General features: G+C 48.2%; 1 protein-coding gene across 1 annotated transcript in view; it reads left to right on the top strand.

The window, feature by feature from the left end:
- Positions 1-26,253, top strand: part of LOC138567705 (nuclear pore complex protein DDB_G0274915-like) — an 88,497-nt gene that overhangs the window by 35,510 nt on the left and 26,734 nt on the right. Inside the window, exons 2-4 of the mRNA XM_069646174.1 lie at positions 2,790-4,607; positions 5,637-5,716; positions 7,203-7,297. Of these exons, the coding sequence (XP_069502275.1) occupies positions 2,790-4,607; positions 5,637-5,716; positions 7,203-7,297 (1,993 nt within the window). The remainder of the gene's footprint in view (positions 1-2,789; positions 4,608-5,636; positions 5,717-7,202; positions 7,298-26,253) is intronic.

Here is a 26,253-nt window from a genome sequence, read left to right as displayed (position 1 = left end):
GTGCTGGAAATGGAAAAGATTTACTCAGGGAACCCTCTCTCCTTGGTGGACAGGGCTGGGTTGAAGAGGGGCCATCGCCCCAGGTCAGGCCACACCTCTTTCTGGAATACAAGCCTGGCAAATGTTCATAATGCACACAAAATGAAATACAGCTGCACTCTGTGAGGCACAGACTCATCAGCTCACAGGAACAAACAAGTACATCGTCTACATGATGCTCTGATTGGCAGCTGATGATCTACGCCTCATCCACTCCCTCTCCATTCACTGTTCCAGCCTACGCCTCATCCACTCCCTCTCCATTCTCTGTTGCAGCCTACACCTCATCCACTCCCTCTCCATTCACTGTTTCAGCCTACGCCTCATCCACTCACTCCCTCTCCATTCACTGTTCCAGCCTATGTCTCATCCACTCTCTCTCCATTCACTGTTCCAGCCTACGCCTCATCCACTCCCTCTCCATTCTCTGTTGCAGCCTACGCCTCATCCACTCCCTCTCCATTCTCTGTTCCAGCCTACGCCTCATCCACTCCCCCTCCATTCACTGTTGCAGCTTATGCCTCATCCACTCCCTCTCCATTCACTGTTCTAGCCTACGCCTCATCCACTCCCTCTCCATTCACTGTTCAGGCCTATGCCTCATCCACTCCCTCTCCATTCACAGTTCCAGCCTACGCCTCATCCACTCCCTCTCCATTCACTGTTTCAGCCTACGCCTCATCCACTCACTCCCTCTCCATTCACTGTTCCAGCCTATGTCTCATCCACTCCCTCTCCATTCACTGTTCCAGCCTACGCCTCACCCTCTCCATTCATTGTTCCAGCCTACGCCTCATCAACTCCCTCTCCATTCACTGTTCCAGCCTAAACCTCATCCACTCCCTCTCCATTCACTGTTCCAGCCTATGCTTCATTCACTCCATCTCTGTTCACTGTTCCAGCCTACGCCTCACCCTCTCCATTCACTGTTCCATCCTACGCCTCATCTACTCCCTCTCTATTCACTGTTCCAGCCTACGCCTCACCCTCTCCATTCACTGTTCCAGCCTATGCCTCATCCACTCCCTCTCTATTCACTGTTCCAGCCTACGCCTCATCCACTTCCTTTCCATTCATTGTTCCAGCATACGCCTCATCCACTGCCTCTCCATTCATTCTTCCAGCCTACGCCTCATCCACTCCATCTCCATTCACTGTTCCAGCCTACGCCTCATCCACTCCCTCTCCATTCACTGTTCCAGCCTACGCCTCATCCACTCCATCCCCATTCACTGTTCCAGCCTACGCCTCATCCACTCCCTCTCCATTCACTGTTTCAGCCTACGCCTCATCCACTCCATCTCCATTCACTCTTCCAGCCTACGCCTCATCCACTCCCTCTCTATTCACTGTTCCAGCATACGCCTCATCCACTGCCTCTCCATTCATTCTTCCAGCCTACGCCTCATCCACTCCATCTCCATTCACTGTTCCAGCCTACACCTCGTCCACTCCCTCTCCATTCACTGTTCCAGCCTACGCCTCATACACTTCCTCTCCATTCACTGTTCCAGCCTACGCCTCATCCACTCCCTCTCCATTCACTGTTCCAGCCTACGCCTCATCCACTCCATCTCCATTCACTGTTCCAGCCTACGCCTCATCCACTCCATCGCCATTCACTGTTCCAGCCTACGCCTCATCAACTCCCTCTCCATTCACTGTTCCAGCCTACACCTAATCCACTCCCTCTCCATTCAGTGTTCCAGCCTATGCTTCATCCACTCCATCTCTGTTCACTGTTCCAGCCTACGCCTCACCCTCTCCATTCACTGTTCCATCCTACGCCTCATCCACTCCCTCTCTATTCACTGTTCCAGCCTACACCTCACCCTCTCCATTCACTGTTCCAGCCTATGCCTCATCCACTCCCTCTCTATTCACTGTTCCAGCCTACGCCTCATCCACTGCCTCTCCATTCATTCTTCCAGCCTACACCTCATCCACTCCATCTCCATTCACTGTTCCAGCCTACGCCTCATCCACTCCCTCTCCATTCACTGTTCCAGCCTACGCCTCATCCACTCCCTCCCCATTCACTGTTCCAGCCTACGCCTCATCCACTCCCTCTCCATTCACTGTTTCAGCCTACGCCTCATCCACTCCCTCTCTATTCACTGTTCCAGCCTACGCCTCATCCACTTCCTTTCCATTCATTGTTCCAGCATACGCCTCATCCACTGCCTCTCCATTCATTCTTCCAGCTTACGCCTCATCCACTCCATCTCCATTCACTGTTCCAGCCTACGCCTCATCCACTCCCTCTCTATTCACTGTTCCAGCCTACGCCTCATCCACTTCCTTTCCATTCATTGTTCCAGCATAAGCCTCATCCACTGCCTCTCCATTCATTCTTCCAGCCTACGCCTCATCCACTCCATCTCCATTCACTGTTCCAGCCTACGCCTCGTCCACTCCCTCTCCATTCACTGTTCCAGCCTACGCCTCATACACTTCCTCTCCATTCACTGATCCAGCCTACGCCTCATACACTTCCTCTCCATTCACTGTTCCAGCCTACGCCTCATCCACTCCCTCTCCATTTACTGTTCCAGCCTACGCCTCATCCACTCCATCTCCATTCACTGTTCCAGTCTACGCCTCATCCACTCCCTCTCCATTCACTGTTCCAGCCTACGCCTCATCAACTCCCTCTCCATTCACTGTTCCAGCCTACACCTCATCCACTCCCTCTCCATTCACTGTTCCAGCCTATGCTTCATCCACTCCATCTCTGTTCACTGTTCCAGCCTACGCCTCACCCTCTCATTCACTGTTCCATCCTACGCCTCATCCACTCCCTCTCTATTCACTGTTCCAGCCTACACCTCACCCTCTCCATTCACTGTTCCAGCCTATGCCTCATCCACTCCCTCTCTATTCACTGTTCCAGCCTACGCCTCATCCACTTCCTTTCCATTCATTGTTCCAGCATACGCCTCATCCACTGCCTCTCCATTCATTCTTCCAGCCTACGCCTCATCCACTCCATCTCCATTCACTGTTCCAGCCTACGCCTCATCCACTCCCTCTCCATTCACTGTTCTAGTTTACGCCTCATACACTTCCTCTCCATTCACTGTTCCAGCCTACGCCTCATCCACTCCCTCTCCATTCACTGTTCCAGCCTACACCTCATCCACTCCATCTCCATTCATTGTTCCAGCCTACGCCTCATCCACTCCCTCTCCATTCACTGTTCCAGTCTACGCCTCATCCACTCCCTCCCCATTCACTGTTCCAGCCTACGCCTCATCCACTCCCTCTCCATTCACTGTTTCAGCCTACGCCTCATCCACTCCATCTCCATTCACTCTTCCAGCCTACGCCTCATCCACTCCATCTCCATTCACTCTTCCAGCCTACGCCTCATCCACTCCATCTCCATTCACTCTTCCAGCCTACGCCTCATCCACTCCATCTCCATTCACTCTTCCATCTTACGCCTCATCCACTCCATCTCCATTCACTCTTCCAGCCTACGCCTCATCCACTCCATCTCCATTCACTCTTCCAGCCTACGCCTCATCCACTCCCTCTCTATTCACTGTTCCAGCCTACGCCTCATCCACTTCCTTTCCATTCATTGTTCCAGCATATGCCTCATCCACTGCCTCTCCATTCATTCTTCCAGCCTACGCCTCATCCACTCCATCTCCATTCACTGTTCCAGCCTACGCCTCATCCACTCCCTCTCCATTTACTGTTCCAGCCTACGCCTCATACACTTCCTCTCCATTCACTGTTCCAGCCTACGCCTCATCCACTCCCTCTCCATTCACTGTTCCAGCCTACGCCTCATCCACTCCATCTCCATTCACTGTTCCAGCCTACGCCTCATCCACTCCCTCTCCATTCACTCTTCCAGCCTACGCCTCATCCACTCCATCTCCATTCACTCTTCCAGCCTATGCCTCATCCACTCCATCTCCATTCACTCTTCCAGCCTACGCCTCATCCACTCCATCTCCATTCACTCTTCCAGCCTACGCCTCATCCACTCCATCTCCATTCACTCTTCCAGCCTACGCCTCATCCACTCCCTCTCTATTCACTGTTCCAGCCTACGCCTCATCCACTTCCTTTCCATTTATTGTTCCAGCATACGCCTCATCCACTGCCTCTCCATTCATTCTTCCAGCCTACGCCTCATCCACTCCTTCTCCATTCACTCTTCCAGCCTACGCCTCATCCACTCCCTCTCTATTCACTGTTCCAGCCTATGCCTCATCCACTTCCTTTCCATTCATTGTTCCAGCCTACGCCTCATCCACTGCCTCTCCATTCATTCTTCCAGCCTACGCCTCATCCACTCCATCTCCATTCACTGTTCCAGACTACGCCTCATCCACTTCCTTTCCATTCATTGTTCCAGCATACGCCTCATCCACTGCCTCTCCATTCATTCTTCCAGCCTACGCCTCATCCACTCCATCTCCATTCACTGTTCCAGCCTACGCCTCATCCACTCCCTCTCCATTCACTGTTCCAGCCTACGCCTCATCCAGGCATTGTACCGTGATTACTTCTAGAGGAACCAGCAGAGGAGAGTTCACTCACACACTCAGGTGAATACACAGCCATGCAACAGGCACTGATCTATGATTACCTTTAGTGGAACCAGCAGAGGAGGGTTCACTGACACACTCGGACAAATACACAGCCATGCGACAGGCACCGATCCGTGAATACCTCTAGAGGTGCGTATAGTGGCAGAGAATGCAGCACACACCTGTTACTTTTCGATCCCACAAATGATTCATATTCATCAAGAACTGCAAAGGGAGGAACAACATAGCAAACCTACATGAGGGGTCACATTGCCACCAAACAATCTGTAGCCAAATATGAGGGCGACCAGGAGACAGTGGACAATAGTTCAAAGTATGACAATGCTTCCCTTAGAAGGTGCAAATTACGCTCCAGGAATGAGAGCTATCTGCATCCAATATTGTGAGGCTGACGGACCCCATACATGTTTCCTCACATGCCGCATCCCATTTATTTGGGGGAAGCTGAGCCCTCATTGCTACCACCAGACGCCAACACCGCTTAGGCTCCCAAGAGGCGCTGGTCCCGAGAAGAGCGAAGATCCTTCCGGCTTTCCCATGGCTCATTTGGAGTTTGTCTCTTGTCACTGGTCGCCAAAACACTGCCTCGCCGTACCACAACGTCAACGTCTAGGCCTTGCCGTAGCTGTTTCTTATGCAAGGTGGGTGGGTGGAAAATGAAAATCCTGTCCTCAGATGCGGCAGGCGTCCTTCTGCTCGGGGCAGGATGCTCCTGCTGATGCCCACCAGCTTATATGGCACCTGTCACGCCCCTTTCCTTTGTTGCCCTTTGCAGGCTTCCAAGCGCTTTGGCGTACTTAGCCATGACCCTCCCCTTACCCAGGGGGGAGGGAGGAGGAGGACCCTGCCCGAGTTATCGGGGTGCCTTCTCCATTTTCACCTCCGTCGTCACCTTCAAGAAAGCTCCAGACAGTAAATCACGTGGAGCTGTCCATAGACATCCTTAAAGGGGTAATTTTTTCGATTGTCAAACCTAGGGGAGGACTCCATTATTGATTCATACTTACGTTTTCCCTTACCTTGCAGTGTCCTCCGTAGAAACCACACAGTGGGACTACACCCTGGGATCAGCTTCCAGTCCGGCACTTCAAGACCCCAGCTAGCAAGTACAGGATTTTCTGCCCCATGAGGGCTTCCCCGGAAGCTCTACTCTGCCCCGGCATTTGCATCAGGGGTAGAGAAGGGTGACTAGGTATATTCTCTGCTCTTTCGGACTGCCGTATCTGCGACAGGTTGGTGATTTACTCATACTGCTATTTGCATTGTATGGAACTATAAGCCTTACTGTTAACACACATGCGGGAACCTGGCCTACTGTCAATATGGCCCCACCGGGGCTATGGGTACAGGGAGCCCACACGTTGCCGCAAGTGCTGCATCCTGGCGGGGTGTCAATGTTGGACATATGGACATATGGGTCCATGGAGTACACAAATTCCCTCACATGCTGCATCCTGACCTGGTGTCAATCTGGCCCAAATGGGGCAATAGGTCCATGGAGCAAGCACTTTCCCCCCACATGTGTGAAATGACAATGTGCCAGTGAAGTACAAGACAACACACCATCATGAAGTTTCCCTTGGGCAGTTCATTTTCGCAGTCTTTTCCATGCAGGTAGTTCCAGGCCCTCTGATATACCCTCTGCCGTTGGTGTGGCAGTGGAGCAACTACATGTGGTCTTGCATCCTGAGATGTCATGCTGGACACATGGGATGTGGAGAACTGTGCCTACTGTAGTTATAGAAGGACCTTGTTCAGTGATTGGTCCTGTCAGTCATGCACAGGCGTCAGACTCTCCTGCACCCTATTGGTGGTATCCATACAGTGAGCCATTTCTAGATGCATGCCACGCTGCACAGTACCAACGCCTCTGTTTGATCTACTTGCCCAACATTGCTTTTCTCCAGCTCCATCCTGCTTGTTGTGGACTGTGATTGGTCCACCTTTTGCCTTTTCATGTAGGTCCATAATGGCCAATGGTGCATGTCCAGGGATTTCAACAGGGATGCCTGGGTCTTATTCTAGCGTGTGTGGAGCTGGTTGTACTGCTCACGCTGTTGGAGGATCCTCTCCTGTATGTGCAGATGTTGTTCTGCTGCATCAGACTGCTGTCATGGACAAGGTCACGTTGGCCTGCATCTGACAAGCCTGTCTGACCCTATATCTCTACATCATCATGAGCAATAGGTGTGTGCTGGGGAGCAGATGTCTTCGGTGGAGTGGTGGGCCAATTGTCAGGCTGGTCATCCTAAAATGGTTCCATTTCTCCATGATGGTCCTCATCCTGTCCCTCCTGCATAGGCTCCTGGCCCTCAAAGTCTTCAGGCGGCACCTCTTCCCCCTGCTCGACCTCTCCCACCTGTGAGATGGGTGATACAATAGGTCTTGCGGCTGCATAGGTTTTCCAGGTGGAAGATGCACACCGATGGGGGTTTCCCTTGGCTACAAGCAAAGTTATACTTTACAAATAATGGGCAATTAAATATAGCACTTGTTGCCACCAAGGTGCATAAATGTCTATTACGTATAATTTGTTTTGAAGACACAACAACTCAGAGACATGTAATGCATAAGAATATGTTTTTTTTGCAGATTTACCATTGATCATTGTCTCCTTTGGGAAAGAAGAAAACACCCTGAAGAAGACTGGGCCAAGAAATAAAGAGGCTTTCACAGCCGAAACTGAGGTTGGCAATTGAGCATTTAGTAATATCAACTAAGATGTTTTTTAATAGGGTGTCATTATTGCACTTCCAGGTTTTTAAATGTATGTAGACACACGTAAAAATCATAAGTGTCTGGTTTACACTGATATTTAAACCTTGTGATATCTGCACATGGTATGTATGTTTCTTCATGATTAAATGTATTTTCTAAGAAAAGAGTGGACTTTTCTTTAGATTGAGTCCTTCAACGCTAAATGAACAATGTGCACATAGTTATCTTTCCCGTTATATAGGTGAAATCATCAAGGATTCATATATTTTGGGAACCAGTACTGCTACCAAGGTCCACTGTGGCTGTGGCTGTGTCAGTGGCAACTGGGCCTGCACTGCTGTCACTGGAACGTGTGGTGTCTCCTGAGGTGTTGTCGAAATCTAATGCCGTTGTTCCACGCTGCTTCCTGCCAGTCCTTCTCTGCTTTTCACATGTACAGCATCACACCTGCTGGAATGTTGTGATGGGTTGCCTGCATTGGGCAAAGCATACACACATGGCATCATCGTGTGCTCAGGCGTGTGTTGGTATATGGGTGTTTGGGGACACTATATATGTATGGTTATGTCTTATGGGTGAGGCAGGAAGGTGAGTGGTTGTGCACTTGCTGTGGGGGATATATGTTGTATTTGTGATGTGTATGTCTTTGTCAACATGTTTAAATGTGTGTGTGCATAGTTTGTGGCTGTTTGTCAGGATTTGTTCTCCCACTCACCTGTAGCATGTCTCTCCTCTAGGCCTGTGACACTTTCCAAGTCAATCAGTGGATCACCTTCTGCTCCCAGGTGGTCCATGCAATCATATATGCCAAGTGCTGTCCTTGGCTTCCTGGGCCTTTGAGATTGTCTTGCGCATGGCACGCTTGACGTCGCATTCACTGCATTTACCAGTGCCATGCATATGTCCCTTTTTCTCACTGCCATTTTCTGTATGCATCTCTGCACCGAGGAGTCACTCCCACCATCGTTTCACAGCCTCATCTTCGCCATCGGGGATGGTTTATACTGCAATACGGCGCTGGCAGCGCAAAGGTCATGACCCGCCAGTACTCGGCAGATGGCGGAAGTCTTCATCAACAGAACTATGGAGGTTCTAGAAACTAGGATGCCATTTACTTGCTCAGACTCAATGTGTGACGTTCATTAATAAACTCGTGTTTAATTTTAAAAGCTCTCCTTCCGACTTGCGTTGATTCTACCCATCGTTGTGTCACAGTTCAGGTGGGCGAGGACCAAGATTAAGGTTCTGTTATTGTAGGGGTTTAAAGTGGGGCTACCAGAATGGGCAGGACCGCCCATCGGCTAGGAAAGTTGAGGAGGCACTTCCAGCAGTGGTCAGTAGGGGGCAGGGATGGGATCCCGGGCTTTGGGGAGGAGTGGGTGGAGTGGGAGAGTCAAGTGGGTCTTGAGGAAAGTCGTGAGGGGTTGGAAAAGTAGGACATGTGTGGAGTTGTGCTGGAACAATAGTTGCTTTGGACTGGGTGGAAGAGAGCAGCCTGGGTAAAGAGTTTGAGGGCTGGATCCTGCAGGGGGTGCAAGGGGAAGGCTATTGGGGGCGAGCACACCAATGAATACTGGACGGAGCACGGTGTAAGCTGAAACTAGGAAGGGAGTTCAGGAGAGCCCCTCTAGGAGCTGTCAAAACAGGGAAGTTCCCCAGCTGTTTCTGAAGAAGAAAATTAACCAGAGACAGCCCCCTTCAAGCAGAGTCGAAGCACTAAGGGGCCTGGTGAACTGCGTAAGGAAGAGGGGTTGACAGCCGTGTATGGGGTGAACACCGGGCGTGTCCATGCAGACCAAACGGAACCCCCCGGGGGCTGTGTTTTCAGGTGGAGAATTGGAGAGGGGCTGGTGAAAGAGATGGGAAGTGACCAGATTCACAGAGAAAAGAAGGTACCTTTTTAACCAGGCTTTATTATGGACCCGGGGGGACCGGTTCTAAACTCACCCTTCCTGTGTGCTCCCCCCTCCCTAGCCCATGTGTCCACTGGCGGTTTGGAAGAAGGAGTGGGACACACTGTGGACAGTTCTATATTCTTTTAATGACGTTATAAAGAACGGGCCTATCTCTACCCATCACTGTAGGGAGTTCCCTATCTAACTCGAGGGAATAAAAGGTGCTTGTCTGTTGTCCGGAAGTCCAAAGTAAATGCCCTGGGGTCAAACCTAACTCTGACTGACCCTGCCAGTAACACGAACAACTAGAGTATGCCTCAAGATTGTCTCTAGCCTTCTGGTCGATTATCTTTTTGCCTCTTCTCTTGGGGCTTTCCCCCAGGGGTCATCTTGGTGTCGGTATATCTTCAACATACAAATGTCTCACTCTTGAAATTTAGTTCTTATACTGATCTCCTCTGTTTTTATCCAGGAGCTCTTGTAACTCCTCCAACCTTTCATGGCTTCTGCTTTCTTGACAACTTTATACTTACAACTGTTCTCCTTCAGATATTCGCTCACACTCTTCCCTTTTATTTTATGTCTCTCACGTTCTTGATATTTGACCTTTCTGAGGCCTGTTATGTCTTTATGAGAATTAGGGACTCCCGTCTCCTGGGGTTTCACTATGGGATTCCTTTTCTGATTGTTTGCTTCACTTTGGAATCTTAATTCACAACACCTGTCACACTTTCCCAGGCAGTGTTCTCCCCATTCTTTGACAACTATTTCTTGTGGCTTTTTCACATTCAACCTTATTCGCCAAGTCTTTTACTCGTTCCTCATATCGCCAGTGGTGTTTGAATGTCTCCCTCATGGCTTTCACGCATGTCTCCCTTCATAACATACTGTCCCGGAGGCCTCCCGCTTCTCCCAATCACCCCGGTGTCTTTGCTCCTCAAGGATCTCCTTGCGGGGCTCGGCACTTGCTCAGGTAAGTTGCTTCGTTTTCTTGCTTCCAGGTCTCAGGCATCGCATTTGTCCCACTCACGGTGTCTCTGCAGGATGCTGCGGTCGGTGGAGGCTGGCAGGGGAGCTTTCAGTGCTCCCGGCTGCACTTGTCTCGTCATTGTTAGACGGGTGTCTGGCCTCCACATCAGACGGTTCGTCTTACCCTGTTCTCCCAATGGTATCTCCATTGTCTGCCTTGTCGGGTCTCCAGTGTCTCAGACTTGCGTTCTTTCAAATTGCCAAGAGCTCTGCGGCTGCTCCCAGTTCCACCTCTCCAAGGCGTAATTACATCAGGGGGCTTCCCCTGCATCCCATACTCACTCTTCCTCTGTGATCCACTCATCCCATGTACAAAGAGATATTGCCTGTTCCTGTAGATGGGGTTTGAATCAACATTGCTTGGAGCCAAATAGGAGGAAGACAGAGTATTCATTATAGAATGCAGTTCCATATATGCAGATAAGGTGGATGGTCTAGGGAGTTCCTCGTGGGAGTTAGAGTCCTTGTCCCCTAAGGGGGAGTCACTCCCAGGGATGTTCCACTTACCCATACCCCTAAGGAGGGTCTTGTGGAGCAGGATCACCTCCCTAGCCTCAAAGTAAGCAGCTCCCCTTTGGGGAGAAGCGACAATTAATCTTGATTTGTCACAATCCCTACTCCCCACAACAACTTCCAAGACAGAAATCTAATGCACATTAATCACTATTAAGTCTAAACTGGCATAAAAGAGGACCATAAGAGGACCATAAGAGGACCATAAGAGTACCATAAGGCGGAGGCCTTCTCTTTCTCTATCGCTCAGGGGATTTTCTAGAGGGATACTTCCTTTGCCACTTTTGATATGCCAAACAAAATATTTCTCAGCTCTCTCCCTCTCAATCTCACTGTACATCAGTCTCCCTCTCTCCTTGCTTAGCGTGTTCCACTTCTCCTGCCGACTTTTCTACTACCCCTTTCTGTACTCTCCTAGTCACCTTTAATCTTACTGTTGTTCCTCTCGCTTGCTCCCCTCCTCCTCTTTCTCTCTCTCTCACTCCCTCTGTATTCCCTCTCTCTACATTCCTCTGATTAAACTTCACTCACTCCTACCACTCATGCCTACTCTCGTCCACCACTCTGCAGTCTCACTGACTCTTAGCTGACTTCTGCCTTCATACATGCTGCTAACTCCCTCCTTCTACTCTCACACTTCCTTCCCTATCACTCTCTCTCTGTTCTCTCTTTCTCGCTCACTCTCTCACACTCTCCCAGTCACCCTCTCTGACCCACACTATATTACATCAGTTGGTACCACGCTCTCTCACACACAATACCTTACCTGCTCTCTCTCTCGTCATCGACACAATCTCTGCAACACATCTCTCCACTGTCCGCTCTCCACCACCTGGTATTTTGGTCCTCCAACTCTGTCCTTGGACCTCACTGTAAGGAGCTCATGGTGGCAACAAGTAAGAAATACACAAGTGATCACAGTTCAAGGGTGTTATTGAACAAGGAATGCTGTATGCATGTTGGAAAAACAACTCATCTAAACCTAAATCTAAGATGGCAACAAGCGTCGACCATCAAATGAAAAATAAGGCACTCCCAGTGGCGTTGTGTCAAATAAAAGGGTCTATACTAAGAAACCTATTGCCAAACCTTACAAATAATACAAAACAACTAATACAAAAAAGGGTTTGGGATACTTTTCAGGAAAAGAAATAAGTGTTCTCAAATAATATGCCCCGATGCGGTAGCTTGAATCTCCCTTCTCCATGTTTTGAGCACAGGGTCAACAGTTCGGATTCAGCTTCATCAGGAACCTCGATGGCCAAGTCTCGTTTCCCTTGAAAGGTCTCTTGCCTTCGAGGGCATAATGCATTCAAACAACAAAACAAAAGGTTTCTTCAACAAATGAAAGTGTGTTTCCTGGTTTTGCTTAGTGTGAGGATTTTTCACCCCTAGGTCCCCCTCTTCCGAGCGCTGACCCCTCAACAGTTCTTATCAATATCAAGGCCTTCGGTAGCTGAGTCTCCTGCTTCCGAGGACCGGATGGGTTCACAAATAGCAACTAACATACACAAAGTTTTGTCCCATATGTCTCTCGGGTGATGACTTCACCCCTGGGTCCTCTTTTTCTGGGTGCTGACCCGTCACGTATCGTATTCCATAATTTATGTATCAGTTCTTAATGAACCTTGGGTGATAGCTTCACCCCGGGATCTGCCTCGGTCGGGCTCGGACCCCTCTTGACGGCTATTACTTGGGTGATGGCTTCACCCCTGGATCTCCCGCGTTTGGGCTCGGACCCTTCTCAAATAATGTCTTTTCAAACAGTTCATAGTGGACATCCCTCGGTCGTGTTCATGTTTGTCAAAACACTGTTCCTTGGGACTTTAGACTTGCCCCCTCTTCGTCAGCATCCCTCAGTCGGGTTCACTCTTGCTAACTTCACACAGTTTGTAGATCAAAGTCTTTCGAATGTACAGGGATTTTACTAGACCTCCTGTAACACCACTTTGACCTCTTTTGGCAGCCCTCCTGCAGCCTTCTGGTACTTGTAGTTTCTCTCAGATGGGGATGGACCAGAGTCTCTCGTTTTAGCACCCATATGGTGCCGGCTTCTCTCTGTAGATCGTCTCCCCTTAACACTTTTCACATTTCATTGAACTTGGTTCAAACTTGCCACTTTGTGGTTCTCACTCAACAAAGCCCGGTTGTGATGAACCGCTTATCTTGCAGCTGCCCTGGAGTCAAGGTTGGTACCACAGCCGCCGGAGCTTCCCTCGCTCTTGCTTATCAGCGTAGGCTTGCCCCATGTGCCGTTGACATGTGCTGCAAGACACTTGTGCTATTGTTTGCGGTCTTCTGTCCTCTTCCACAAAGGTTCTGTGGGCCTGGGATGAAAAGGACAAGGTTTCTTCTCTCCTCGCCACCCTCTCGATTCCCGACGCCTTTTTCCTTCTCTTGAACTGCCGTGCCTGGTTAGCTGTGCCATTGTGCTGTCTGCCGTGCTTGCACTGTGCTCTCTCCCTCCACCTTTTATCCCTCTGGGAAAAAGGAAGGACCATCAGGTGTGTGTGATTTAAGTCAATTACCTGATTTTGCCTGACCTTCGTGTCGGGACATGTTAGGTAAATAGTTTTATTACAAGTCTGTTGTTTTCCACATCAGGGAAAAGTGTGGGTATCAGAAAAGGGGAGCGGTAGAGTTTGTACATGTTCTGCGTGGTATGATGGGGATAAGGTGTTATCGGAAATTATAGTCTTTGTATTGGAAAGGGGAGGGGTTGGAGTGTCAGAGTATCCAACGGAATGGGATAGGGAAGGCTTGTGAAATGGGCGGGAATGACTGGCATTGTGAACAGAACATAGGTGATGGTGGGAATAGTCATGGTTGGTCACTTTTCGACTGGGAGTTCAGAAAGTGACAATTCTAGGGACGGGGTTGGTAGGGTTTGCAGGTTAAACAGGGATAGCTGGGATTGTGAAATAAACAAGGGGGACTGTAGGAACTAGTATTTTACCTGAGCAGGTTGGGAGAGTGGAAAATAATAATCAGAGAGACGGGAAGAAGAATGATTGGGAGTATTCGGATAGGGAACAGGAAAACAGGGTTTTTGGAAAAGACAAATTCTAAATGTAACTGGGTTTGAGATCCTAGGGGATTGGTTCTGTACGGCGGGGTTATTGGGTTTATGTAGGAGAGATTTAATGGGAGAAAGGGGAGCTGATGTGTTGGTACACCACAACACACTTTCAGGGGAGTTGGAGACTGCAGCCCCCAAATCCTTCATCCCACCTCTGTGGTAATAACGGCTCTGGTAACTGCCCTGAGTAAAGAAGGCATGGGATCAAACACTGAGACAGGCACAAGTGATCACAGTTCAAGGGTGTTTATTGAACTTCAATTGGGTTTGAAAAAGACCTATCTAATCCTAAATCTAAAGATGGGAGCAAGCTACAACCATCAAATAATAACGCAGTCCTAGTCAAGTGTGTCAAAAAAAGGGCCTATACTAATAAACCTATTGCCAATTCTTACTTCTAAATAGAAATGGTGTGGGAAACAATGTTATGCAAAAGAAAAGTGTTAAAGAAATAATATGTCAAGATATTCAAGTCGTTGGCTTCCCTTTCCCACGTTTTCAGCACGGGACAAGGCGGCACACTCGAGTTTAGCACTAACTCTGGCTTCTCTAGTTCAAAACCTCAACATCATGACCTTCTGTGCCATTCAAAGTCTCTTATTTCAGAGGGCCTGATGCAACACGACAAACATTAAAGTTCCTTTCTAACTTCTGTCAGGTGATTTACTGTTCACCCTGTTTCCGCCTCTGCCAAGCTCAGACCCACTTTGACACAAAATCTTCAATTGGTCTCCCCGGCCGGGCTAAGACCAAATTGATCTACTTTTCCAAACTAATATCTACTTCATCCAAATCGAATACTTTTGACTGTGCGCAGGATTTTGCGTGACCGGTTGCAGGACCACTTCGATTCACAATTACTCATTTTCTTCTTGATATAACCTTTTCCTCACTTTCACTATTGCCACTTTTCAGCTTGATACCTTACAGAGACTTTCGATGGAGCACCGGACCACTCTGTCAAAGGTATTTTATCTTGCTTTTAAAGTTCAATCACTCATCAGCAGTTCAACTTTACTTGCGACTCTTATCACACGTGTTTTAACAATGTTTGTTCCAGTGCTCACCACACAATGTTGCTGCTTGCAACCTTGGCTTCAACACAGACCGGTCTTGTATCAGTCTGCTCAACTCACCTGCTGCGTTCATTGTACTGAAGCTGCTATTTTCTCGGAGTGAAAGGACGGTACCACAGTGGCTGGTACTTCTCCCTGCCTTGATTATGGACGCAGAGGGCCCCGGGAATCTCCGACACACAATGTAGGACACTTCAGCATGGTTTCCTGGTTTTCTATTCTTGAGGTTTCTGGAAAATAATGGTTCCTTGTCGAAAAAGTCAAGGGAACTTCCCTCATTGCAATTCCCTTCTGTTTTGCTGTCTTTCTTCTCTCGTTCAGCTACCGTCTTGAAACTGTTGTTTCCTTGTGTGCTTTGCCTCGCTCAGAGTGTGCTCTCGTGCTATGCTTTTTATCCATGTGGGGATGCTTATTGGAATTCAGGTGTGTGTGATGGTCAGTAATTGCCGGACTTCAACTGACTATTGTATTGGGACACTTCAGGTATACTGCTCGGGTGTTAGTCTGTTTTCACTCGTAGATATGATATGATAGGTTATTTAAAACGCACTTAATACCCAGAGGTTTCTAATCACGGATCCGGGGTTCGAACCTGTGTTGCTCCCTGTCGTCTTGCTTCCTAGGCAAGCACATTGCCACTGAGCTATCCACCCGAGATAGCGGCCTGTCTGTGAGAAACTGTTTGTGTTGTAAAAGGAGGGGTTAGAGTTCCTAAATATCCTATCTGGTAGGATGGGCTAAAGCTGTTACAGGGAAGGGGATACCTCGTCTCACCATCCGGTGTCCCACTCCCACTCACTGAAGACCCATCGGCCAGATGATCATCCCGTACTGGTCCACCCCTAGAAACTGGATCCAAAAGGGATGGCTGTGTCCTGGCCACCTGAATGACAGATCCACGGGGACTAGTGGGCGAGACACCTTCTGGTTTCTCACATCTGGAAGGCCACCTGTCCAAGATGTGGTGGGATCCCTGCTCCTCTTTGACAGTGTCAAGACCCTGACCCTGTCACAATGGGTAAGACGTTGAATGAGTTGAAGAGGAACGATAGTTGAGAAGATAGAAGGTTGGTTGTCATAGTGGGGAAAGGAAGGGGAACGGATATGGGCAGGTAGCGGGCCAAACATCAAAAAGTGGCTTCAAGAAGTGTAAGGTCAAAAAGGGGGAGGAGGCATGAATAGAGGAGAGGGTAGGAATGAAAGAGGTGAGAGTTGAACAGCCTATGGAGAGTGTGGAGCAGGAGGCACTAGGGGGATAAAAGGGAGTGATGATTCTACAAGCACGCAGAAGGTGGGCGGTGAGAGTGAAGTGGGAGAGAGCATGAGGGCTGTGAAGGATAGGATCACAATTATGGGGAAAGGAGGGTGAGGGAACTCACAATGAGGTGAAAAGATACCTGCTCATCGCCATACGTTTGATAGCGCAATTGATCCTAGCAACATATGAAAAGATTTGCAGAGGGAAGTTTGTGAAATTACTAAAATTCATGCATAGGAAAGTGAGATGTAACAAAAGGTTTAAGGAGAGTTGGATTGAGCCTCGGCTTTTGACACTGTGGACCATCCCACCTTGCTGACTCGCCTGACTGAGATTAGTATCTCAGGTCAGGTTCTAGCCTGGTTTTCGTCAATTCTGGCTGATTGCACTCAGGTGCTCTCTCTTTCTCCTTTCTTTTCAGGTTCCTGCCACCTTACCTGTGGAGTTACGCAGGGCTCTGCCTTGTCGCCGATTCTCTTCAATATCTACATCTGGCCTCTGATTTGTCTCATCCGCTCCCTCTGCGTCAGGTGCTACTCTTATGCCGACGACACCCAGATCCTGATTCGTCTAGATCTTGATCGGGCTGAGGTGTCCTCGTGCCTCCATCAGTGCCTGACAGCCATTGGTGAGTGGATGAGCCGAAATTGGGTGAAGTTGAATGGGGACAAGACATATATGATGGTGGTAGGCACCCCCCCTGATCCCACACTTTGGGTGTCTTCTTTCTGGCCTTCTTTTCTTGGGTCTCTTCCTGTTCCAGTGAGGAAGGTGAAGAACCTGGGAGTGACCCTCTCTGCCTCTTTGTCTATGAATGATCAAGTCTGTGCAGTGTGCAAAGTTGGTCATTTCCACCTTAAGACATTAAAAAAGGTGCTCCTGCTGCTGCCGGCCACCCTCCGTCCACCGGTGGTTGCAGCCATGGTGCTTAGCCGGCTGGATTACTGTAATTCCCTGTATCTTGCCCAACGTAAAGGGTATGATTCAACGGCTTCAGCGCCTCCAAAATCTGACTGCCCGGGTGGCAACGGAGTCACCCTATGGGGCGCACATCACCCCTGTGTTGCGTGCCCTGCACTGGCTCCCAGTGATGCAGCGTATTGAGTTCAAGGTACTCTGCATTGTTCATCGGGCGCTTCATGGACTGGGGCCAGAATTCCTTCAAACCCAATTTATTTGCTATTGCCCTACTCGTTCCCTGCGTTCTGCATCAGCGGATTTGCTGGTTGTGCCTACCTTTCGCCGCTTGCGCATCGTTGGCCGGACTATCTCGGTAGCCGCTGCCCGAATGTGGAATGACCTGCCACTTTCAGTAAAGACCTTGCCAAATCATTTGGCATTTGGAAGGGCCTTAAAGACATTTTTGTTTTAGTGGTAGGTGGCTGATGGATGGTGGTTCCTGTCTCTCCCTCTCTAGCACCAAGATACCTTCGGTGAGCGTGCGCTGTACAAATTCAAATAACATAACATAACATAACGGTGATGATCACTATGGAAAATTGGACATTGGCCATTTTAACAAACAGCCAGGAGTGTGGTGCTATTCAAATATTTGAGGCCATAAGTAAGGCAACAGGGGAAATTTGGTTGTCTGGCAGCGATATGTTGAGGAGTTCAAGGATGAGGATGAGGCAGTGACATGGGGGAGTTAGAGATAGAGCTGTGGCTGCAGTGGATGGCTGCCACGCACCCAGTGCTGGTGACCTACTTGGCCAGAGATTAGCGCTGGCTGTTACGCCATACCTTCAACATAAGCAAGGAGCCACATGCCATGACTATCTCAACTTGGTTGGTGCAGGTTTCTGATTATATGTGAGTAGGTCACTATAAGGCAGTCACTGGGGATGAGGAGTGGGACCGTGGTTGTGGATAGGTAAGGGGGAATTAAGGATCACTGGAATTAAGATTAGAAAAATGGTTTGGGATAGGTAGGGGATTTCTTGTCTAACACCATATTATGTGATCTCACTGGTGTATTGTGTTAAGGATTAGTTTATTCTTTCATGTACATGTACTATTGTCTGCGTTCAGCCAAGCATACGCGTGTTTCAACTCATCTTGCATTAATTCATGCTTCCCTCCAATTAGGATATTTTAATTCTCAAATGTGTTGTTAAAGCACTCACATGCTTCGTAACAAATCTTTAACTCTGCTATGAGTTACATTTGGTGGTGGCATTCTGTGGCATGCTGTGGCACGTATCACATGTCACGTTTAGCTCCTACCACTTCTCCTCTGCTAACGATCTGGAAAAAAGGAGAACAATGCACTAGGATGTTATGTTCTGGGATTATCACAGTGCTCACTCATGCTCAAATGCACAGTAAATGTATCCTTTAATCCGCTGTGATAAATCTGATGATGTCCTCACTCCTTTTCCAGGGGTGGCTTCTCCTCAAGTGACCAGGGGACGGCGGCTACTACTTGATCCTGACCCTGGGGAGGCTATTTGAGGGAGGATCACATGGGGGAGGCAAATGTCAAGGAGGGTGTGAGGCTTTATCGGGTGTGACATGGTTTCCCCCTTTCGCTTTTAGGTCCCAACGCTATTCAATGTTGTGTTGAAAATCCTGGCAGGAGAGTACACCAGGTGGACTGCGAGTCTGGGACTCACACCCATAAAGTTGAAATTGAAAGTCCTGCCAGGAGAGTATCTCAGGCAAGCTAGAGAACTGAAGCAAAACAGAAAGGAAGAGCAACACCCCTTCTTGAAAAGAACTATACAATAGACCTGGCAGGGGAGTATACCAGGTATTGTGGGAGTCTGGAACAGGCACCCTTCTCTGGTATTCGAAAAAGGGAATCCAAAGGAAGGTTCATACCCTTGGGATTTTGAAGTGCTTTGCACGAGGAGAACCCCTAGGGAATGAAGTTATTTCCCTGGGAGTAAATTATAACACCATGAGGAGGGAGTTAATGGCTTGCTTATTCTTTTTTAACTTTTTACTCTGGTGAAGAGAAACCTGAGGTAGGAAGCCATCCCCTGGTAGTATGAACACTATCCATTGGAGATTTCTGTTGAATTGTCATCTTTTGTTGAACTTGAACATTATTGCACTCCTTCAAGCCAAAGACATTATCCCTAGCACCTTATAGTTATTCTTTGTGTGAGAGGGCGATGATAGGATTTGGGATACAGGAAATGTTTTCTTTGGATATCTTGACAACAGACAGACACCTAGTTTTTGGTTGAGGTAGGGAAATGCCTCCAAGATTAGGGACAGTGAGGCATTTCCCAAACCCAATGGTTTGTTATTATTTCAATAATAGTTTGTATCCACAAACATAAGTCTTCTGTGTCCGCGTCTCATTAGTGGTTCCTCACACCGGAACTCACAATGAGGGCTCCATTTGCAAGAGCTAAAAACGTAGTACGAAGACCAAGAAATCTGAGAAGCACCTGTGTTATGGTTGAGTTCTCACTCACCAGCACAGAGTACGGGTGTGGTGAACTTTAATTAGAATCGTCAGCAAGATGGCTGCCAGCTAAACAGTTTGGGTATTGTAGTTCTGAACCCATTTTAGGGCATAGCCAAAGTTCCCTGGTCTCTGCAGTTTTACTGGAGGCCACTCAACATCCCACATACCTGAATATCACCAAGGAGACGCTACACTCCGCAATGATTCCTGTTTAAGCATGGATGCAGGATGTGTGGCAGTAAGCATCCGTCAGGCAGCGTGTCATGGCCATTGGGAGTTGGGGTATGTTCAATGACAGAGGAGCAGCAGCCAAAGGGCCTTGGGAGGAAAGGGACCCGACTCCAGTTTTGGTATATGGCTTGTTGAGGGAGATATTGCAGTTTGGGGGAAGGTTTTGAATGTAGATTTAGATTATGGTACAAGTGCCCCAAAATGAGAAGACGGGATGAGAAACTGAACTCAATAAAGGACCAGCCTGAGCTTCTTGTCAGAAAGATTAGCAAGGAGTTGGAAGAGAAAGGTTGGCCGGCTCCCTTTTCTGATTGGCCAGGGAAATACTTTGCAATTTTTCCCTTGGGAGCCAGGGAATTCTTTTTGATTCATCACTTTTCATTGCCCCAGGGGCTGCTGGTCAACAATTTCTTTTATTAAGAAGACAGTGATGTGATTTATTGCAATATTGATTGCATTGTAAGAATCCTGTGGGTTAGGAGCATTAATGTTCAAGTGTGATATAAAAGCACCCCATAGACTGGCACGGGTCCATCTGCATGATTATTGGCCATTAGGGATGCAGGTCGGGAGGAGCATCTTTGTGGACTAGCACCTTATTGGAGTTGTGGTTTACGTTCAGTACAGCTGATGGAGTGAGCAGGAGTGTGGCAGGTTACTCCAGGCATTTCAATGGCTAGTGGAGGACACAGAAGTGATGTAGACAGAGACACAAGCGACCAGACAGAGCTTTTTGCGGATCGAGTTGGACTCAGAGGCAATGTGTGCCAGGATGCTGTCAGGGAAGGTGGAGGAATTGTTAGTTGAGGGGTTCGTAAAAGTGAAATTGGAACTGAGGAAGGTGCAGAAATTGTTGGGGCATGGGAACTTTGCTTGCAGGGTGGTAGCACAAGTGAGGACTGTCAGCATATGGCAAGGATCCAGAAAGGGGCGATATTCTCCACCACGCAATCTAGAATGATCCACCACATCTGGCTGTCTAGAACAGTGAAGAGAGACTTCCAGCTTTGGCAGGTGTCCCTGGAACACCTTAGCAGGGTGTCTGTGTGGCTGCCAGAGGAGGCTGACAATTGGCTGGTGCAGATTTATTCGATGCAGCAAGGGGGTTGGGTTGTTTTGGAATGGGAAATGGCCTTCTGAGCAGTGTCAAGATGTGTGGATGGAAAGGTCAGTATGGTCAGCATAATGTAGGGTCCTCCGCTCTGCCTAATGCTCCTTGGGAAGCTCCTCCACATTGCATAGATTGTGAAGGCAAGCCCCGGTTGCCTGCAAAATGACTTGAGAATCAAAGACTGAACTGGGAGCAGAAGGGCAAGACATAGAGAAAGAAAAGGCGTGTGGTACCCCTCAAGGACAAGACTTGCGGAGAGAAGGATACAGGAAACCCTTAAGCTTGAGAGCCTGGGAGAGAGAAGAAGGGCGTGGGAAACTCTCAGGCCCCATACTGAGGAAGAAAGACAGGAGATAAGTGTGATATTCCTTAATCCTGATTAAGTCTACAAGATGGCCGGCTAGCGGGAGCAGAATAAAAGACCAAGATTCTTTCCCAACACAGGTTCCCTGGAAAAACTCAGAAGGTGTGGGAGCCTAAAGCCTTTAGTTTGCAACCTATAACCCCTTCCCAATGTTGTTACATTGCCCATCTTCTGTTAGCCATCCACCAACAGGCAGACGATACTCAGTTATACATGGCAGTACAAATCCAACAGGACATCAGTCATCTCAGCGATTACCTAGCCATCATCCAGTCCTGCCTGCGACTTCCGAGCTCTAACTTAACCCAGCCAAGACTGAGTTCATCCTCATTGCCCCCCCACTAAAAACAACGACTTCTAAAATGGATCAGTGATGCGCGCCTTGAAGGATTTGATACACAACTCTCAGATTCAGCAACAACCTAGGCTTCAACATAGAGAGCGGCCTGTCGTTCCAGAAACACATAGACAAGAAGGCCCAAACAAGTTGGCTCAAAATCTCCACCCATCGCAAAATCAAACCTTTCCTCCCGCTGCAGGACCTCCGGACTGTACGCAAATTCTTGTGATCTCGCACATCGATGGAGTAACCGCTATTCTGACAGGGCTTCCAGCCACTCACTCCGCTCTCCTAAAAGCAGTCCACCACGCTGCAGCACATAGTATCACAGGTGAGCAGAAATAAGTCAAATCACCCCCATTCTACAGGAACTACACTGGCTTCCTCTCCAGATCAGGATACTATTCAAGACTGCATGTATCAGCTACAAAGCAGTCACCAGTCGCACACCAGCGTACTTGCCAGCTAAGCTCCACATAACTAGTGGCACCCAGTCCACGCACATCAAATAGGCCAACCAGCTTGAATTATAACTCGTCCACAAAGAGGAGACTCGCAAACAATCCTCTTTTCACGTACCCTCCCTCTGGAGCTCGATCCCAGTATCAGCTTGAAATGCCCCCACAATTCTCCAGTTTCACAAATCTCTCAAAGCGCGGCTATTTCAACAACACCTGACAAAGGACTAATCCCAGTGGACACACAGACTGATGAACAGACTGCAACACACAGCAGTATGCTATTAAAAGATCCACACAAATGTGGTGGACAAAGTGTTGGGAAATAGTGGCGGCCGAGAAAATCACAGTCATCAGATTCGGCAACTTGGCCAAATTCGCTCAGACATGGTCCCCCTTCTTAGAATACACACAGAAGTTCCCAGGAGTGGCTAGACAAACTCTGACCCTACGATGGATGGGCAATCAAGCTTGAAAGGCAGACTAAAGGGCATGAAGGGGGGGGCCAATCCAGCCAAGGTGAAACCCCTGGCTCAAGCGCAGACCACCGACAATGGAATGATCCCCGGCAGCAAGAGACCAGGGCCGAGACTGAGGACTTTGGTGCCTCGCCGGAAGAACTAACCCAACCGGGTAGACTGCAACATTCTGTGATTTACGCCTGCTCCGAGCGTCCTCTACCTACAAAGACTTTTGTTATTTGAATTATTAGGTCTTCTGCTCCTCCTCCAAAGACTTTTGTTATTTGAATTGTTAGGTATTCTGCTCCTCCTCCAAAGACTTTTGTTATTTGAAGTTTTAAGTTTTCTGTTACCTCATGTTGTCGCTCTCCTTTTCTTTCCTCTATTCTCCACTAATAGTCTGCAAACAACCCTTATGTAAAGATATCCTAAACTGGACTATGTAAATTCTGTGTATAAAACCAAATAAAACAAGTTTTGGAAAAGAAAAAAAAAAGATGCCAGCACAAACGCTGGCTACATACACCCTAAACCGGTTACATGTAATAATGTCGCCACAAAAATCTCACCATGCAAAAATATCGCTGAAAATGGCCGTTTTTTGTGGCGACATTATAGCATTGAACATGCAGGGGACACCCCCATATGGTCACCCATATAATATCGCCACAACTTTTTCCCGGCGATATTATTTACAGCGACCATATATATGGGGATAATATTACCTGATACCCCCTAAACCTTGCTCCACAGCTATTGAGCCAGGCTTGTGCTTTAAACAATCGAACAAAACAAAAATAAAATAGGTCCCTTAACAAAAGCTTGGTTACTGAAATGTAAGGTCTGGCTAAATGATGTCATATGTGGTATCACTAGACATAGTCTTCTTAGAGGTGCCCAGACCAAGACAATAAGGATAGCCACTATTTCTGTTCATCCTGCCATGATTTGATGGGGTGTCCTTAGGTTCTGAGGGTGAGCAATTTGGTTTCCAACCTGACTCATTGATGAGAGACTCAGATCCTGTCCCTGGACAGAGCAACTCTGATAGCGACCTAGGCCGAGAAGGTCTGCTCCATATCGCCGCAAGAGCAATCCAAGGAGGAAGAGAGTTTCAGTATGGCGTGAACAGTGGTCCTGTAGCAAGAGCAGAATTCCACCATGGCAGCCCCCTTCCTGTCCTTAGCCACAGAGTGGAAGAAGCAACCCAAGGTTGTTTGACTCCTGTCCTTATGCCTCATCTCCTCGGACAGATTACACTGAAGTAGCCCCAGACACGAACCACCAGATCAAAAGTAACTTCAGTTACTTACCACATGACGAAACCCACAGATTTCCCTCGGGCAGCCACTGCACAGCCGCAGTAGAGGAGTGGCAACAACAACATTTATGATGCAACCCACTGACAGGAGGAAAGTATGCAAAACTATGATGGCTTGGAAACTTCCCAGCCACCCTGATGCAATTAAGTAAACAGTATAAACAGATATTTCAGACATGAGAGAATAAAAAGCCCACCTGCAAAACCATATAGCAGAGGCATTCTCCCAGTGCAAGCACAACGCACAGCATGTTCCATTAGCGAGCAGTGAGGATTATTATTATTATTCTTATTAGGGAATTCAATTTAGCATGGACCTAGCTTCGAGAAGTAACGGAGCGCTTTACAATCATGTTGGAAAAACATGGTGAGGAGAGCAGAGAAACAAGGCAGGGACATTATTTAGGGGTCGCCAGGGATCGCAAATGCGATCCCCGAAAGTCTCCCTTGCTACCCCTAAAAAAAGAATGAAAAAAACACTTTTTCACTTTTTTAATTGAGTTTCCTGGGCTGTGGTCAGAAGTTTGTGCCCCTTTGTTTCTGGAGTGGCTGATTTTCTGGTAGCTATAGCTGGTAAGATAGCTCAGTGGGTAGAGTGCTCGCTGCTGCAATGTGTGTGTGATCTGCACGTTGCAGGTTCGACTCAAGGTCAACTTAGTCTTTCTTCCTGCTGAGGTTGATAAATGAGTACCAACTCTGGTTGGGTGATATTGTATGAATATTTGTTCTATATGAATGGCTTCATAAGTGCTATATTATATAACACATCGTTATCGTTTGGTCTTGGACAGTGATACCGTAACCACATTTTTCATAGTGTACTTAGCCAAAATGCTGTGTGATGCCACTTCCTGTTTTGTCAAGGGGTGAAATGTTATATTCCATTGCTTTCCGTGATGTTACTTCGGGGTGGGGTCAGACGACATCACTTCCTGTGATGTCACCAGAGGTCAAGTGTCGTGTGATGTCACTTCCGCTAACCCTGGCATTTTGGTGAAATGACGTCCTTGAAACAAGGGAGTGGGGAGCTATCAACAGGGGAGTGGGAAGGTGGGCAAGTTGTCAGCAAGGGTTCTAAAAGCAACCAGGAGAGGAAAAGGTGGGGAGCAGATCAGCCAGACTCATGTAGAGTGGGGAGTTTGTGGACCTAGCTGTTAGGAAGGAACCATTAATTGAAGAGGAGGGTCTTGAGCTCCTTCTTAAACAGTAGATGCAAGGGGTCAAACCTGGTGCTGACACAGAAGAGGTTCCAGAGTCCAGGGCTTAGACACAGAAGGTCTGTCTTCTGGTTCTTTCCTTCCTGGACTAGTGGTGTTCAAGTCTGCACTTGCCCGTAATTCTGGTGGGTAATATGCCTAGAGAGATGCAGTGTTTCTCAGTGAGGTAGCTTGGAGACTTCAGGGTGACAGCCTTGTAGAGGATGCAGCAGGATTTGAAGATGATACAGGCTTGCAGTGGGAACCTGTGCCGTTCGATGAGAATTAGGGTGATGTGGTCAAATTTGCTGAGTCCTTTGAGGAGTCATGCATGCAGAGCACATCTCAGGGATGACAGGGTAGGCACCAAAGTCCTTCCAAAAGGTCATTGCCACCATCCACGCAGTAGAGGTCCAAGGCTTGGACAGCAGATCTGAAGGTGTTTTCTGGGATCCACTGAATAGGTGCAAATCGGGATCTTCAAAACCTTAAAGTCCTCTATTCACTACTGCCAGGAGGCCCTGCGCAGAGAGAGCTACAATATGTGCAACTGCCATGTAATGATTGATAGGAAGTGAATAACACTATAATTAAATAAAAACCGGAGTCTGAACAAGGAAAAGTATGAACATTGAAGGGCAATACATATGATTGCAAAACGTATGTCCTATATAGCAGGAGGTCCCAGTGAGAATTCCATATAACGGAAAGCGAATCCTCACGCTACAAGAACTGTGATGAATCGGAGGATGTCGTCTCTTCTCCCCTAGGGGGAGTCCTTAACCACTGGGACCTGGGTGGTGCATCCACAGTACAATAGTCTCCCTACGGGTGGTGCACCGAGGAACGATCACATGGGGAAGGAATCTCTCGATGGAACTGGGGACGACCATTATCAGAGAACGCAGTATGATCCCGCTTTAATACATTCAACCCCTTCTCCAACCCTAAATCCTCCTTCCCTCTTTCTAGATAAAGCCAATGTGTTTTGTTGTCAAGTCAGTCAACCTAACAGACATGGCAGGGCTAGAAGATCAGAAAGTACAAAGTATCATGCATACAATTTTGAAACTGGCACTATGACTAAGAAGATGACTGGGAGTCCAAGGATCACTCTAGAGAGGCAGAGGCAGCGGCCTAGCTTCTCAACGCAAGTGATTGTCCCAAAGGAG

This window comes from Ambystoma mexicanum, chromosome 2p, assembly GCF_040938575.1.
Source record: "Ambystoma mexicanum isolate Mex_15411 chromosome 2p, UKY_AmexF1_1, whole genome shotgun sequence".
Lineage (NCBI taxonomy): Eukaryota > Metazoa > Chordata > Amphibia > Caudata > Ambystomatidae > Ambystoma > Ambystoma mexicanum.
The sequence above is the reverse complement of the archived record's forward strand: the minus strand, read 5'-3'. Positions and strand labels throughout refer to the sequence as shown.